We start from the raw sequence: 18,802 nt of genomic DNA on the forward strand, positions 1-18,802 counted from the left end.
AAATGATATGATAACATCATGAAAATCAACATTCTTAGCTATCATTAACCAAAAAATAGGGAAATTCTCCTTTTATCAATTTGACAAAATGTATCAAATACTGTGGAATTAACCTACCAAGAAAACCATGAGACAGCTTTAAAAAATAACTATAAAATATAAAACAATCAATAGGAAAAGGGGAAGAATTACACAACTGGAGAGACAGCCAGCACCTATTGGCTTGGTTGACTGAGTAATGTAAAGATAACAATATAACTCAAAATTAATTTTTATTAGATTATATTTAATAGCAATATTAAAATGCCAATGAGCTACTTCATAAAATTAGAGAAAATGATAAAATGGATATGAAAGGGCCATACATGAATAATATGGAGGAAAGAGGAAAAAAGTCAAAGTAGTAATTCCACTACCAATTCTGAAATTATACACTAGATAACTCAGAACTAGAACAAAGTATATATAATAAACTAGTGTTTGAGAAACATGAGATATCAAAACATTAGAGAAGGCACTATTGGATTAAAAATTTGTCCCAAGAACAGCAGTATAGAGAAATATAAGTATATGTTATCATATATTTTAAATGAATAAATGAGCAAAAATAAGCAGTAATAACACTAGCTGGCATCTGCATAGTACTAAACGGTTTGCAAAGCACTTGGTGTAAATATTATCTCATTTGAGCCTCACAACACCTATGAAGTAGGATGTACTGAGTGCTATACCCATTTTCCAGATCAGAAAACTGATAATCATAGCACCTAACTCCCAGGGTTGTTATGAGTATCAAATGAGATAAGTTTTGTAAAGTGCTTTGCAACTTTTAAAGTACAACGTTGCTGGGGATTTTTTTTGCTAGTTTTTATACAGAAAAGGGAAGTAGAAAAAGCAGACGTTTTCTTCCAAAAGTTTGTTTTTCTTTCAGAGAGCCTTTCAGTTTCTTCCAGGAAGGTTTTATGGTGATTACCTAACCCTACCCCTCCTTTTATTTTATTTTTTTAAGAGGCTGAAAAGCTAGTTGAAGGTACTGGTTTACTAGTACATGGTTGGTCTGTTTCCATGCACTGCCTTATCTATTTTTTAGGTGAGCTACTTAGAAGACTTTTTTTCAAAAAAGTAACTAGGCCATTATTTGGAGAAACATGACATAACTGTTAAACAGAAGAACCCTTCTTCTTAGCCTCCATTTGGGAGAAATCACTCTTTTTCAACACACAGGTCCACAAAAACTGAGGCAGAGCCTGTGTGCTGTCAAAAATAACAAATGTTTCTGGGTCCTTGACATTGTCAACAACACTGTCACAGGTATCCATGGTTCCTGCACCTAGTAGAGGAGGAGAAATGTACGATGGCTTGCCCTCACAGTAGGAACCTATGACCACTTCAGCCTCAAACACGTAGATCATGCAGTCGGAGTCAGAGGTCCTCCTGAGATTGCCTACCAAGTTTTTAAGGTTCTTGCTGAAGTAGATGCCATGACCATATTGAGGGTCTAAGGGAAGAAAACAGACAAAAAACAGTGAGAATTGGGAAGGGGAGTTTCATCTGAAAAATCACATTTCCTAATTAGATACCAAATATACGCAGCTACCAGTAATCTAAAGATCCACCTTTCCCCACCTTCCACTCTCTGTATCTTCAGTCAAACACACTCCCTCAAAGTGAAACCGAGTACCATGAAGACTAACACAGAAAAAAATCGAAAGAACAATTTAACTTAAGTCAATGTTTGATATGAATCCCATAGTAATTGGGCCAGTTTTTACTTCCCTGCTAATACTAAAATAAGTTCATACATTAATCTCCAACAAGGGAACTGAAAGGTCACCTATTCCATCATTGCAGGGGTGAGGAAACTGAAGTACAGAGAGATAAGTTACTTGCCTAAGACTGCATAGCTAGTCAACAGACAGAGTCAAGATTTTGAATCTAGATTAGGTTCAAAACCTAATTAGGCACCAGGAGGCACAATGATTAGAGTGCTGGTCCTGGAGTCAGAAAGAACCAAATTCAAATTGAGCTTCAGACATTTACTAGTTGTGTGACTTTAGGCAAGTCACTTAGCCTCTCTCTTTACCTCAATTTTCTCAACTGTAAAATGGGGATATTAATAGTACCTATTTCCCAGGATTGTTGTGAGGATCAGGTGAGGTGTTATTTGTCAACTACATATATCAATGCTTGTTATCATTATTAGCTAGCTGTTATTATTAGATTATCAGATTATTATTAGATTAGATTATCAGACTCCAGTCTAGTATTACATTGCTTCTTTTTCAGATTCTTGGTTTCTGCCCAGCTCTTTAAGGAAATTATTCCCAAGGAAACATCCCATCCTTAGAGGGACTTAAAGTTTCAAAGAAATTCCCCTTTTCCCCTCCCACATCTGGGACCTATAGTATAGCAGAGGGGCAGCTAGGTGGTGCAGTGAATAGAGCACCGGCCCTGGAGTCAGGAGGACCTGAATTCAAATCTGGCCTCAGATGCTTAACACTTAACTAGCCGTGTGACCTTGGGCAAGTCACTTAACTCCAATTGCCCTCCAAAAAGAAAAAAATTTAAAAAAATATATATATATAGTATAGCAGAGTGGGAAAAGCTCTGGATTTAAAGTCAGACAGAGTTGGGTTAGGATTCTGGCTGTGCAACTTTTTTTTTTTTGCTTTTTTGGAGGGCAATTGGGGTTAAGTGACTTGCCCAAGGTCACACAGCTAGTTTTTGTGTAAGTGTCTGAGGGCGGATTTGAACTCAGGTACTCCTGACTCTGAGGATGGTGCTCTATTCACTGCTCTACCGAGCCACCCTGCTCTGCAACTTATTAATCATGTGATCTTGAGCAAATAATTTCACATCTCTCAGTTTCAGGGGAGACAGGGAATAAGCATTTATATATGTCCTGCTATGTGCCAAGCACTGTGTCAAGTGATCTTTACAAATATTATCTCATTTATCCTCATAATACAAATATTGTCCTCATAACAACCCTACAAAATAGGCACTCTCGATTTCCTCATTTGTTAAATAGGGACACTATAACTCATATACCTTCTCCATTCCATTCCAGGGTTGTTGTGGAGGGAGTCTTTGTAAACAAAGTATGATATAAATATGACCTCTTGTGGTTATTGCTATAACCAAAGAGCAATATTTGATGCAAAGTTCTGTGATTCAGGGCAAAGAAAAGTTAAAATATTTCCACTGATGAGGAAGGAGGAAAAGGGAATAGGTTATTTGAATGTACCACCCTTCTACTCAGTAAGACAAATGAAAATATAATTAATCATAGAACCCCCAGGCCTGGAAGGGAGCAAAGAGTTCACACTCAGTAAGACAAATGAAAATATAATTAATCATAGAACCCCCAGGCCTGGAAGGGAGCAAAGAGTTCACTTAATTCCAGGAGTGTGTTGGAGTTAGTTTAAACTGGCTTAGGAGAGTCAACTGTTAAATTTTCTTTTTTTTTCTCTCTTTTTTTTAAAGCAATGGGGGTTAAGTAACTTGCTCAAGGTTACAAGGCGAGTTATTTCTGGGTGTGGTGCTAAGTATCAGAGTCATCCCAACACTGGAGCTGGTGCTCTTACTCGCTGAGCCACCTGGCCGCCCCTAAACTGTTAAATTTTCACTGTGGGCATTTAAATCTCAGAAATTTTCAAATGCTGCAAAGCAGAATTTTATCGATTTGTTTGTTGACTGTCTAGAAATAAGAAAGCGATGGAATGAATATTAATAAAGTAGATTACATTTAAAGGAGTGACACTTTTTTGGAGAGCTGGTTGTTAAATATTTACTAGCAGACTATGCATAGCTTATATCCAACTCATTTCCTAATATAGAACTGCATTAGGGAAAGGTTGATGAGAGAGAGAGAAAAGAGTGGGAGAGAGGATATTAAATAGCTTTATTCAGGTAAATGTTACCTGTTACAAGTAGGCTATTATTAAGGGGTTAGAAGGGACTGGATTGCTGAGTATATATGAGAGCAAAGTTTGGAAAACACTTTACATACATGATCTCATTTGATCCTTACCACATGGCTGCAAAGCAGATACTATTTTGTTTATTTGACAAATGAGGAAATTGAGGCTCAGGAAGGTTAAGTGATTCAGGGCACCATGGATAGAGTACTGGACTTAGATGAGAAAGACATGAATTAAAATACTGCTTCTGAAGATTACTAGCTATATGACTGGAAAATCATAGTAACAATCAATAATTTCATTAAAAATAAATGGCAACAATGAGAAAATATACCAAAATTTGGGGGATGTAGCCAACCAGTACTTGGAGACCATTTATATCTCTAAATATTTTCATAAAAAGAGAAAGAGTAGGTCAATGAATGGGAAACACAACTAAAACAACAACAAATGAGCCCCAATTAAACATCAAAATAGAAATCCTCAAAATTAAAAGAGATTAATAAAGTTGAAAAAAATTGTATTATGAAATGAAACTAAGGTCTGTTTAAAAACAACAACAACAAAGTAGACAAGCCATTAGTTAACAATTTAAAAAAGGAAAGAAGAGAACTAAATTATAATTATCAAAAATAAAAAAGGTGAGGGGCAGCCAGGTGGCTCAGTGAGTAAGAGCACCGGCCCCAGTGTCGGGATGACCTGGATCAAATCCAGGCTCAGATACTCAGCACCACACCCAGAAATAACTGGCTGTGTAACCTTGAGCAAGTTACTTAACCCCTATTGCTTTAAAAAAAAAAATAAGGTGAATTCACAACCAAGGAAGAAATGAATAAATTATTGTGACCAATTTTGACAACTATAAGACAATAAAACTGATAACCTAAATGAAAAGGACGAACATTTACAAAAACATAAATTGTCCAAATTAATAGAACAAGAAATAGAGGACCTAAATGACTTTTGAAGAAGAAATTAAGACATAAATGAATTTCCCAAGGGGGAAAAACAAGACTAGATGGATTTACCAGTGAATTCTGTCAAATATTTAAAGAACAATTAAATCCAACAGTATGGAAACTGTTTGAAAAAATAGGGAAAGAAAGGTCCTGCCAAATTCCTTTTATGACGCAAACGTGATCTTGAGATCTAATTTAGGGAGAGTCAAAACAGAGAAATCACAGGCTATTATCTCTAATGAATACTGAAGCAAAGATTTTAAATAAAACAAGGAGGAAAGAGACCAAAGCAAACCCTGCCTGACAAAGAATTCATTCTAGAAATGCATAGCTATTTAATTCAACATTGGGAAACCTATAAACATAACTGACCACATTAATAACAAAAACAACAAAAATCATGATTATATCAATAGGCATGGAAAAAAGCTTTTAGCAAGTTACAATGCCCATTTCTGTTAAAAATTTTTGAAAAGCACTAGAAATTAATAGGAAACAATTAACAACTTCAGCAAAGTTGCAGAATATAAAATAAACTAAAAAAATCATCAGCAATTTTGTCTATTACAAATAAAACAATGGTAGGAAAAGAAAGAAAGGGAAATTCTCTTTAAAACAACTACAAACAGGATAAAATATTTGGAGATGCTACCTGTGCCAGGATACCCATATTAAGTATATACCAATGATTACAAAACACTCATTATACAAATGAAAACAGTTCTAAATTAGAGAAATGTTAATTGCGCATGGTTAGGTCATGCCAATATAATAAAAATGCCAATAGCACCAAAATTTATTTACTTATTTAGTACCACATCAATCAAACTACCAAAGAATAGAGCTTGAAAAAAATTCATCAGCTATGTAAAATTCACCCTACAAGAGCAAAAGGTCCAGAATGTCAAAGGAATTAATGGAAAAAGTGGGAAGATGGCCTAGTTGTACCAGATCTCAAAATATAGTATAAAACCATTAAAACATTTTGGTACAGGGTAAAAAATTAGAGAGGCTGATCAGTAGAATAAATCAGGTACTAAATATACGAAGCATATATATGAGCAGAGTTTTTAACTGTGCTTTTTAACAAACTTGAAGATGCCAGCTAATGGAGCAAGAACTCACTTATCTATAAAAACTCCTGGGAAAATTAAGAAATAGTCTAACAGAAAGTAGAAATAGATCAATATTTCACACTATATACCAAGACAAACTTCAAATGGGTACATGATTTAGATATAAAGGGTGACACCATAAACAAATTAAAAGAGTATGGAAGAAATTACTTGTCAGATCTATGGATAGAAGAAGAATTTATGACCAAATGAAAGATAGAAAGGTTCACAGTAGATAAAAGGGACAACTTTGATTGCATAAATTTAAAAAAGTTTTGCACAAACAAAACTAGTGCAAGCTAAAATTAGAAGAAAAGCAGAAAATTGGGGGACAGTGTGTGAACTTTTGAAGCAAGTTTCTCTGTTAATGTTCTCCTAAGATATATTAGGAACTGATCCAAATTTTCAAGAATAAGAGTCATTCCCTAATTGATAAATGGTCAGAAGATATGAATAGGTAATTTTCAGAAGAACTATCAATAGCCATAGAAAAAACGCTTCAAATCACTGATAATTTGAGAAATGCAAATTAAAACTACCCTCAGGTACTCCCTCACACCCATAAGACTGGAAAAGTTGACCAAAAAAAAAAATTTTTTTTTAAAAACTGGAGGGGTTCTAGGGAAATATATATAAATGGTGATTGCTGGAACTGTGAACTGGTCCAACTATTCTGGAAAGAAATTTGGAATTATGCTCCAAAAGCTCTTAAACTGTTCATACCTTTTGATTCACTGACATTGCTGTTAGGTCTATACCTCAAAGACATCAAAGAAAGAGGAAAAGTACTAATGTGTACAAAAATATTTGTAACCACTCTTTTCATATGTTGCAAAGTATTGGAACCTGAGGGGATGCCTGTGTAACAGCAACCACATTGGCATACCCAGGATGGCTGCAAGCACAGGTTCTCAGATCTGCTTTATTAGGAAATTAAAGGGGTCAACAATCTTTTTAATTACATTCATTAGTTCAGGGGAAAAAGTTAGCATCCTGAACTTCAGAGGAAATCCAAAGAAAGAAAATAGAGAAAATACAAGCAGAAAAATAAAGACCAGCAGACAGGGCCCTGACTGCCTAAATCAACTATACACTCTCTATACATCCTTAAATCAAGAGAGCCTTTATATCTGAGCAGGCAGGAGCTCTGAACATACAGCTACTCAGAATCTGGATCAGAGAAACACAAGAACCTTCTTATAAGCAAACCCGCAAAGCAAAATACCAACTCTGAGTATATATGCACTTCTCAGAATCAACCCTAGTGACTTAGTGTCTAATTAGAAATTAGCAAAAGGTATGAAAACCTTCCTGCAAGCAAGCCTCCCCTAAGCAAGCTTCCCTTAATGGGCTCCACATGAAGCCTATTAATGGAAGGGGAAGATCTTAAATTCCATTAACATTACAGTCTACTAATTGGGAAATGGTTGAACAAGTTATGGTACAGAAATGTGATCCAATACTATTATGCAGTAGGAAATGATGAAGGGATTTCAGAGAAACCTGGAAAGACTCAAATGGAAAGATTCAGGGAAGTGTGTAGAACCTTGGAGAACAATTTATACAATGACTATATTGTGATGACCATATTAAACAATCAATTTGGAAGACTTAGGAAATCATATCAACAACTTGTTCTCTATCTTGAGATAGAGTAGTATTGGACTTAGAAAAATATTGAAGCCAGTTGGAGGGAGGGGTAGCATAGTTAATGCAGGAATTTGTTTTCCTTGATTACATATTTTTAATGGGTTTGTTTTCTTGCTTGCTCAATAGGTGGGAGAGGGAGGAAATTTAGAACTAAAAATAAAATAAAATTATATTTTTAAAAAGTTAACTGTTTTTGCTGTTGTTGTTATGAACTAAAAAAAAATATCTCTTTGGATTAATGGAAAATGTCCCAGGGAGCTTAATTTTACTCCTCTGTAGTGGCTGTGAAAAATATAATTCTACTTGGGGATGAGAGAGGCAAAAGAGAATCAATGGAATGAATATCTTGTTTAAATTCTAAGCAAAAAAAAAAATGAAATTAAAATTAAAATTTTAAAAAGCTATCAGCGAAAAGAGAAAGAGAAAGAGAGAGGGGGAGAGAGAGGGGGAGAGAGAGGGGGAGAGAGAGAGGGAGAGAAAGAGAGAGAGAGAGGGAGGGAGAGGGAGAGAGAGAGAGAGAGAGAGAGAGAGAGAGAGAGAGAGAGAGAGAGATTAAAGGAAAATGGTGATACAAAAATTTGTTAAGCGACTTTGCACCCAGTCCTCCAAAGTCCCTTTGCCACAACTAGGTCAAAGGAACCCTGAACATGGGGGTCAATCTCTAGGTAATTGCTGAGATTCCTCTAGCTGCTGTCTGCTTGCCAGTTACCCCAGAGGACCAAAACAGTAACACAAAAAGGTGTTGAGGCCTACCTGGAGGCATGGAGTATATCCTTTGGAAGCCAACTCTGCTTACAAGGTGGTAGAATTGATGTGGAACTTCTTGGTACAGCATAAGGCGAATGTTCTCATTTGCTTTTTTACTCTTAATCACCTTCTTCCTTTCTTCAAAGGCAGCAAAAAGGACGGGATTGTGGATCATTTCAACCTGTCAGTCAAAGAAATGAAACAAACTGATAAAAGGGGTGGGTGGCAAGTAGGGTTGCAGGTTTTGCCCTGACTCCCTCAAAAAGAAAAGGTTAACAGGCATGCTTTTGTTCACCGCAGTTGCATTTAATGTCAAATTAATGTCAGATTGGTCCCTTGGTCACTAGTAATTCCCTAGCCCAGCTTCCAGTAGGGTTCAAGTTCCTTGAGGACAGCAACTGTCATTTTGTCTCTTATTTCCTAAGCACTTAGTATGGTGCCTGGCACATAATGGGTTTTTTTGGCTTTTTGGAGGGGGGAGGGGAGGGCAATTGGGGTTAAGTGACTTGCCCAAGGTCACACAGCTAATAAATGTTAAGTGCCTGAGGCCGAATTTGAACTCAGGTCCTCCAAACTCCAGGGCCAGTGATGTATTCACTGTGCTACCTCCACATAATGGGTTTTTAATAAATGCTTGTTGAGTTAAATTATTGAATTCTTTTACTCCAAAATCTCTAAGCCCCTCTCCTACTCTCACTATCAACTCCTAGTTCATTTCTATTCATTGGAATGGACAAAGAGAACAGTCCTGATCGCTTCTGCTTGGTTCTAACCTTTGCCCTTTGAGTCTCCCCTTTGCATTCTCCCCTCTCCACTCCATTCTTTACCCCAACACACACACACACATACATACATGCTTAACTCTCTAGTCCTACTAAATGAATAATTGTACTATATGCATGAGGAGCTAAGCCTTTCATTTAAGCACATCACCAAGGCTTAATTAAAAAGTAAGTGATTTAAATTAAATGAAAATGATTAGTGAGACTTTTCTCTATATCATTTTCACTCGTTATGGCTGTTACCTTCTTTACTTCTAAACCCGCCTTTTCAAACTCTAGCTTCTTTTCCTGGAGTTTCTTTTGCTTCTGAAAGTCCAACTCACACAAATATCTCTGTTGTAGCTGGTAAAAGGATGGGTGTCCTAAACAGAATAAAAGAAATATCTGAAATATTGACTGTTCTATGAAAAGATTAACAGCTCAAAATCCAGATCACGCTGGGTAACATTAACCACGGCCCACATTACATCCCACCCCTACTTAGAGTGGGTAGTGAGTGCCATAATGTCTTGAAAAGCAGTGTGGGGTGTGGGAAGAGCAATGCAGTCAAAGATAGAAGAGAAAAAACCAAAATATTCAAAGCAGCACTTTTTGTTGGTAGCAAAAACTTGGAAAAAAAAGGTGCCCATCAACTGGGGAATAGCTAAACAAATTGTATATTAATATGATGCAGCCTTTTGGGCTGTGGAGAGCAATTGAAATGGGTGCCTGGGGGAAAACAGTGCTAATAAGAAAGGGCTGTCCCAGTTAAGATGTTCATCATAAGATGACTTTTGCAGTGTGATTTCTTGCAGTCCACCAGGGCTGTCAGCAACATAGGACAGAGCTGCTATTTACATTACTAATTTAGATCTCAGTGGTAGTGCAGCATAGTGAAAAGGGAGCTGGACTCCAAGGTAGAACTCGGTTCACGTCCTGCTTCTGACTGGTATTGACTGTATGACCTTAGACAAATCCTTAACCTCTCAGTTGCCCCAAGCCACTCTCTGTCACTATACGTTGCAGAGAATGTGCCAAATAGCAGGGATAGAGGGAGTTTCCACACCTGGAAGTTCCCTTTACCAGTAAAATCCCAGGATAAATTCTTTTGCCTTTCCTCATTTAGCAGCTGAGGAGGTACTCTGTGCTATATTGCTTAATCAACTGAATGTAGCTTAATTGGTAAAAATCAGGGGATAATCACCAAATGAAACCAAGTTCTAGGTCTTTGTAACTATCTGCTCTTGAAACACTTAGCTCAAGGGGAAGAGCATGAAACCTGTGAAACCTGAGTGCCACACTCTGGTAGCAGAGATACCCATTAGCATCAAGCAAACGAGGACATTTCAATGGTCACTGGCAGTTTGACTAAGAGAATGCTACCTTGTATTTAGAGATTAAGAAGGATAGGTACTGGACCTGTTCATTGGTTTAGTAAACTCCCAGGTGAGAATACTCCCTGTACTGATGCAGGTCAGCACATTCTCTGCAATTTAGACTCTTGTTTAGAGCACTGACCCCTTAAACAACTTACTCATGGTCACAAATGCAACCGTTATGGATCACAGCAGGAGCTGCAATCTGGCTGGTTCTGAGGCTAGCTCTCTTAACTGAACATGGCACATGGCTTCTATAAGGACTATACTTTGGAAGAAAATGGGTCAGAGAGATTCAGTGTAGTCTAGTAGATAGAGGGCTGGTCTTGGAGTGAGAAACACTTGGTTCCAAGACCTGGATGGATACATATTGTGTGACCAGAGACATGTCACTTAGCATCTTGATATCCCTCTCAGTAACTAAGACCATAAGTTGTAGACTTTCTGCTAATCTTATTCTGCCTCTTATTCTGATGAAATCTCAGACCAAAACCAAATGAAAACAAAACAAACAAAAAAACCCCCAAAGGGGCAGCTAGGTGGTGCAGTGAGTAAAGCGCCGGCCCCAGAGTCAGGAGGACCTGAGTTTGGTTCCAGCCTCAGACACTTAACACAAAAAAACTAGCCGTGTGACCTGGGGCAAGTTACTTAACCCCAACTGCCCTCCAAAAGGCAAAAATAATCCCCCAAAATTGATGAAGTAGTACTAAAGAGCGTGATGTCTGACTCCCCCATTCTCACCCCATTAGAATATATTATTTGAAGGCAAGGAATTTGACAGGATTTTTTTATCCTTTCCTATAATTAATAATAATAGCAACAAAAATAAGTTTAGATATTACATAGTGCTTTAAAGTTTTCCAAATTTTTTTTTTAAAGCAATTGGGGTTAAGTAACTTGCTCGAGGTTACATGGCCAGTTATTTCTGGGTGGGGTGCTAAGTATCTGAACCCAGAATCGATCCCAGGCCATCCCGACTCTGGGGCCAGTGTTCTTACTCACTGTGCTACCTGGCCACCCCCAAATATTTGATAAATGTTAAATCATTTTACCCTCACAACAACTCTGTGAAGTAGGTGTTAATATTATTTCCATTTTACAGATGAGGAAACTGAGTCTGAGAGAGGTAAGTGACTTGCCCACAATCACACAGCTACAAAGTGTCTGAGGCAGAATTTGAACTCACATCTTTTTGATGCTGAGTCAGTCCAACATCCTGTACAACACTGTACAACTTAACTGATACTGAGACTTTTTTTAATCTTTTAAAAAAATTTCTACCAGCTAGCACAGTCCTTTCTGCACATCTTAGTGAATGTCTATTGAATAAATGAATGAATAAATCAATTGAATGATTGCACTGAGATTTACCCTTTCTTTTATGCCTTTGATTTCACAATCCTTGATTGAACATTTCCTATGTTGTGTACATAGAATACAAAGGAGCGATTATACTGTAGGGTATTATGCCCTGGATCTGGGTATGAAGTAAGTTGTACTATTTACTACCTATAAGACCTAAACCTCACTTTCCTCATTTCTAAAATGAGGCTTATAATACTTAGGCTTACCTCACAAGGCTCTTTTGAGACTGCAAAAACTTTTTAAAAACTGCAAAACAAAGGATTTTGGGAAGATGGTGGAGTAGGTCAGAAAGCTCCAAGTTCTCCAGATTTTTCCCAAAAACAAGAAAAAATTGCACCTTAGGAAGAATGTGGAGTAATAAAAATAAAAATGAGTTGGGGTAGTGATAATTACCTTAATCCTGAATGAAAAAACAAATGGACATTCAATGAATTGCTAGACTTTCAGGATTTACTTACAAAAAACCCTGAACTTCATAGAAAATATGACCTACAAGATTCAAGAGAAATATAAGGTACACATCAAAAACTAATTATACAGAACCCAGTAAGCACAGACTGTTTACTTTTTACATGAAGACATGTAAAACATATGTCCAATATTGTTATCAGTAATTGGGTAGTTCAAAAGAATGACTGGGGCAGAACTGAGTATGAAGTGATTCTATAAAGTAAAACCATTTAGGAAAAAGTAAAAAGAGTAATTATCTTATACAAATGAAGTTTGAGAGGAAGAACTGGCACAGAGGAATTAGATGGGGGAGGAGGGCTGATAGTTCTGGAGCCCTACTCTCATCAGGAATGGGTTAAAGAGGGAAATACATTCATGCATGCATACATATATACACACATATATGTATATGTATATTTTGTAGTATACATATATATATATATATGTCTTCTAAATTCAGAAAGAAATAAAAGGTTAAGGGGGTAAAGAGGGGAGAGAGCAAAAGGGAGAGATTTTTAGAGGGAACCCTACTCACATCAGATCTGGGTTAAAGAAAGAACAATATATACATTTGGAAGGAAATTAAAGTCTTCTACATTTATAAAGAAATAAGAGGGTGAAGAAATTGAATAAGGGAGGTGTTATAAAAGGGTGGTTAGATTAACAGGAATAGAATAAAGAGGGAATAACATGTATATTTATAGGGCTATAAAAGTCTCCTAAATTCAGATTAAAAACAAGAGGGCAAAGGGAAACGGTGGGGTGGAGAGGATAAAGGAGGGATCTTTGGAGGGGGATAGGTTAAGTAATAGGAGGGCAAGGTAGAGGCAAAAGTAAAGTACAAAAATTAGGAGGTTTGGGAAAGATACACACAAGCATAAAACAAACATCAGGAGCAGAACTTGTTAATGAAAAAAGCAGGGGGAGTAACTCAGTGTGAGTAACTCAGACAAAGTTAAAGCTAAAAGAGATTTAATGAAAACAGAAAAAGAGGAGAACTACACTATATGTCAACCATGTTTATCAATATTGTTTTAGACTTTTTAAAATAACTAGACAGTATAAGTTTGGAACATTGCTCTAGTCTAGGAAATAAGATGGTGGACTTAGAGAACTGCAAAATATTATTTAAATCTATGCTACATAGATGTTAACCATTTTCCACAGTGTCAGTGGTTGGGCAGAATTAAATTTGTCTTAGTATCTCTCTTGACATATGTGACTCCACCTTGAATCTGTAATAACCAGGTATCCTCTAAGCACGTGAGTACAGCCAGGTCCCAAATAGTGAAAATAATGAATTTCCTGAAGTGTTTACATTATTTGAATTTGCACTCCATATTTCCATAGAATGCAACCAATTATGATATTTTATATAATTGTAACTTCAAATATGGTGACTTTGAGAACATGTGACTACTTTAGAAGATGCAAATGACCATTTCAGGGAATGTGTTATTTGCATCAATCATGATCTAGCTGTATATGAACACCTTAAGTGTGTAGGTCTGGTGAACAGGTGCTTGTGACAAGAATTTCTATTTATTCGTGACCAAATGATGGAATTTGTCAAGATGTCCTGAACTGTTTATCATAAATCACCTGGAAGTGATATGATAATATATTCCTATATTGGAACAAATTATCAGTGAAGAGCTAGATGGTCAGACTTCCCTTAAAAGAAGGCCATCCTAAGCCCAAGCTGCCACTCTTAATCATGACAGAATGTCCCAGTTCTACAGAGGAGACTGAATCTAAGCTTAAAGCCTTCTTATTATTTTTCATCTTTTGTTCTTGAAAAGGACCAATGACATCGAAAGGGTCATGATTTGACTTGCATATAAATTGGATTTAAATGAGGCAGAGCTATGCTAAGTAGGGAGCCTCACTGTCTTTTCCAGAATTATTGACTTTGGATGGCAAGACAAATGTCAAAGCTATGGGTGATGGTCCAGGGCTCAAGAAGTGGGGAGTTTGCAACTGACACCGCAGAAGTGGGAAAGCATGGACAAAGGGAAGAGATTGTGGTGGGGAGGTAACCAGAGGAGGTACAGATCAGTTGTGGGCTGCACAATCAAGGACCTGATGGGAACGGGAACCCACCAAGGGTTATTGTCTGGTCTGGCACCAGTAATAATTGACATTATTTTGGAAATGAGGCACAGTGGAAAAGGGGAATCCATGAGGCAAACCATACAAGGCAGAAATTGCATAGAGGGGAAAGTCTGGAATGGAGACATTAAAAGCTTTGATTGCATGAGGAATAAAGAGAAAAAAGAGAGATTAGATGCAGGGGTCATGAATCAAAGAATTAGAATCTAAAGTAGGAGGAAAGAGAAAACATAATGAAGAGAGGTAGAGATCCTTTTTGGAAAGGGGTACAACAATGAAAAATTTAAAACTAATAAATACAAATAGTTGAAGGGGAGGAAAAGAAGAGAGATGTAATTGACTAAAAAAGGGGGAGAAGTATATAAACAGATAAAATTTTGCAAGAGAGAAAAAATAATTAATAAGCAAAACCCAGTTCTTCTTAAACCCTTTGCAAAGGGGTAAAAGAAGGGTATGGGGGGTGGGGGGAGGGAAAAAGAGTTGGTGAGAATTGAGCCAAGGAAAAAAGATTAAGCTAAAGAAACTGAAGAAACATAGTACTGTGCTTATAGCAGAAGGAAAATAATAACTTGAAAAAATATTGAGAGAGAGGAAAATAGAAACCTTACTCTCATAACTTTAAATGTAAAGGGGTTAAACAATCCAAATCTACAGTTATAATCACCCAAGGCTTAAGAAGACAGAAGGGCCTGACTGGAGACTCCCCAGAGACAAGAGAAGATGGGGGCTGATCCCCAGCCATCACTGCCCAGGATTCTGGGTCTGTCTGCCCTGGTCCAAGTCTCCTCAATCTTTATTCTTGGATTGTTGATCCACCATCTTTTTTTCTAACATCCTAGATGTGGAAAAATTATTTTGATAAGTTTGGACAATATGTTGAGTATTTGCTATTGTGCATCAGAGAGAATCGTGATGATTTTCAGTGTATAGACTAGAAATCTGAGTAGAGACACTCCCCCTCCAGTAAGTAATTGGGTACTTTAGTAAACTGAATAAAATAACTAAAAGTCTTGTATGTTGATTGAAGTAAATAAAAGCAATGTGACTGAGTAAATAATTGAATATCTTGTCTTTCCTTGGAGAGTATAGTCTTAGCTCCGGCTAAGTTTTTTCACATAATGCCTTAAAAACTCATACTCAACAAATCAACAAAAGGACTATTTTGTTTTACCGATAGGCTTGTAATATAGCTGTCCTGTGTCTTGTTATGAATAAGACATGAACCCTTCACTCAAAAAAAGCATGCTTTTAAGTATTCAAATATTTCAAATTACATGGTACCAATTAAAGTCCAATCTGGTTGAGAATATGATTATAGATCTTTTTGTCCCTGTTTATATTTACTTATTTAATGTTTAGTTTTCAACATTTCTTTCTTTTTTTTCTTTTGCCTTTTGGAGGGCAATTGGGGTTAAGTAACTTGCCCAAGGTTACATGGCTAGTATTTTTGTGTGGGTGTTAAGTGTCTCAGGACAGAACCAAACTCAGGTCCTCCCGACTCCAGGGCTGGCACTTTACTCACTGCACCACCTAGCCGCCCCCAACATTTATTTCCATAAGATTCTGAGTTTTAGATTTTTCTCCCCCTCCTCTTTCTCTTCCCTCCCCAAGATGACATGTAATATGATATAGGCTCGACTTACACATTCATATTAAATATATTTTCACATTAGTTATGGTACAAAGAAGAATTAGGACTAATGGGAGGAACCATGAGCAAAGAGAAATAAAAGAAAAGGAGAGGAATTAGTATGCTTTCATCTGCATTCAGACTCCAAAGTTCTTTCTCTGGATGTTGACAGCATTTTCCATCATGAGTCTTTTGGAGCTGTCTTAGATCCCTGCATTGCTGAGAAGAGCTAAGTCTATAAAAGTCAGTCATTGAACAATGTGGCTGTTACTGTGCACAATATTCTCCTGGTTCTGCTCATTTCATTCAGCAATATGATTATAGATCTTGAACTTTTTAATTGTTCATAACTTCCATGCCTTTAAAGACTTCAATAATATATTTCCCTATATGCCTATTTCATCTACCTTATGCAATCCCAATGTTGTATCACAACCACATTCTGTAATCTAGTCGACCTAGATTAAACACACAAATTAGTACTGCTATTAGCATTGACTTTAAAAAAAGAAATGTGAAATCTATTGGAATGTTTTCATATATATTGACATTGTTATAAGACTTTAGGTGGTTCTCAGTCCACAAAAATCATAATTCAATTAATCACCCTCATTGCTAACAAACAATTGGGATAAAATCATTCTTCATATCCATTAAGAAGGGGGTGATAAAAATTCTTAATAAAACCTAAAAGGGAATTTTCATACTTTACAGAGTAGGGGCTCTTAACCTGGGATCAATGTACTTAAAAAAATTATAACTGTTGCAACGTAATTGGTTTCTTTCATAATCCTACCTACTTTATTCTAAAGAAAGGTTTGTAGCTCTTCACCAGTCTGCTAAAGGGGCCTGTGGCACAAAAAGGGTCAAGAATCCATGTTATATCTCTAAGGGGTCATCTTCTAGAGAAAGAGGGGTTGGTCATTCCTGGTGGCCATAGCCAGGTTGTAAGAGGATAACCAATAAGAGGAACAACCAACAGATAGCCAAAGTGCTTGCTCAATGAGATGTTAATGGAATGGGAGGAAAACCCTTAGCACACTGAGTTTCTTCCTATCTCTGACCCCAATCCATACTAAGGTGGACTTATGGAAGTCTATGGACAAAAGCTGTACAGTGGGTGGTAGGTATGAATACATTGCGATGTGCTTGAAGGAAATATATGACTCTGGAGTATCTTTAAGGCCAGAACAAAGGTCTTATCCTTTATACCTGTTAAGTTGATAAGACTACCTTTAGTCACAATATACATTTATTAACCTATTGAAGGTCATTTTTGTTGTAGAGTCCTCTCAGTTGTGTCCGATTTTTCATTTGGGATTGTCTTGGTTAGGATATTGGAGTGGTCTGCCATTTCCTTCTCCAGCTTATTATATAGAGGAAGAAACTGAGGCAAATGCCTGGAATCACAGAGCTAGGAAGTGTTTGAGGCTAAATTTGAACTCAGGAAAATGAGTCTTCCTGACTCCAAGCCTGGCATTCTATCCACTGTGACACCTAGCATAGGGATACGCTAAATTAACCTGCTCCTGATTCCTTGGCTCCAAGCCTTTAATTACCTTTTGGACAATTCTGTGTTATCATAAAAAAAAAAATTCCAGTTGCATGGCATTACTTTAATTTATGAATGGATATTTCATACGTTATCTTAGGAACTAGCATAGAAAGAATGGTCCCCTGTATAAGTCAGGGATTTGGTATTGCTAGCATTCAGGTCCTGTATGAAGCAAGTAGCTTTCTTTAAGCACTGATCTAATAGCCCAGCCACAAGCCATTGATGAGAGGTAGTAGTGATCAATGAAAGGAACACTGAACTTGCAGTGCTGACATTGGAACCAGGAGACCCATGTTCAAATTGCACTCTGTCACTCCCTGTATGGCCTTAGGAAAGTCAGTTGCCTCTCTGGGCTTCAGTTCCTTATATGTAAATTGAGATACTGGACTAGATGACCTTCTATGACCCTTGCAGATCTAGAACTGTGATCCTATGAATGCTACAAGGCTCAACTTGATAATTAGAAAGCACAAAGCCTAGAATATGAGAGGCAATAAATAAGAGGCTTGCTTCCATTTCCAGGATCTAGGTTCCTGTGTATCTAGACAAGATGATCTAGGACAGAGGAGTCAGACTTGTTGCCATACACTCACAAAACTCCCAAGTGCAATCTGAAACCAGATTAAATTGTAATTGGGAAATGTTTAATAAAATGAATAAAAATACAATAAAACATGGAAAATGGTAATTTGTGGTTTTCTAAGCCAATATTTGGCCCAGAGATATCTGTTTCTATTTGAGTTTGTTACCATCAGTCTAGAAGATAGCATGTTAGATTTGAAAGTAGGAAGCCTTGGTTTGGATCCCAGACATTTAATAATAACAGTAACAACAATAATAATTGCTACTATTTACACAGGACTCCATGGTTGGAAAAGCACTTTTAAAATTTCATTCATTCCTCACAACAACCCGCTGAGGGAGGTGCTTCTCATATCCCCATTTTAAAGGTGAAGAAATTGTTGCTGAGCAATGTTAAATGTCCTGCCAAGAGTCCTATAGCAAAACAAAAGTATTTGTCTGAGGCAGGATTCTAAGTCAGGGCTTCCTGATTCCAATCCAGAACTCTATCCAGTGTGCTACCTAGCTGCCTATGACCTATGTGTGATCCTGGGCAAACTACTGATTGCCTCAGGTTCTTCATCTGTAAAATGGGAGC

At 37.0% G+C, this 18,802-nt stretch overlaps 1 protein-coding gene across 2 annotated transcripts in view; it reads right to left on the reverse strand.

The window, feature by feature from the left end:
• Window positions 1-255: 255 nt before the first annotated feature.
• The window catches only part of PARP9 (poly(ADP-ribose) polymerase family member 9), a 62,999-nt gene continuing 44,452 nt past the window's right edge, over window positions 256-18,802 (reverse strand). For both annotated transcript variants that reach the window (XM_069064920.1, XM_069064921.1), the window contains 3 exons: window positions 9,420-9,538; window positions 8,401-8,575; window positions 256-1,498 (listed from right to left, as the gene is read on the reverse strand). In XM_069064920.1, the coding sequence (XP_068921021.1) occupies window positions 1,161-1,498; window positions 8,401-8,575; window positions 9,420-9,538 (632 nt within the window). In that variant the 3' untranslated portion in view covers window positions 256-1,160. The remainder of the gene's footprint in view (window positions 1,499-8,400; window positions 8,576-9,419; window positions 9,539-18,802) is intronic.

Source organism: Petaurus breviceps, unplaced genomic scaffold, assembly GCF_028583685.1.
Source record: "Petaurus breviceps papuanus isolate PSGF00001 unplaced genomic scaffold, PetGlider_PUasm1.0 90654, whole genome shotgun sequence".
Classification (NCBI taxonomy): Eukaryota; Metazoa; Chordata; class Mammalia; order Diprotodontia; family Petauridae; genus Petaurus; species Petaurus breviceps.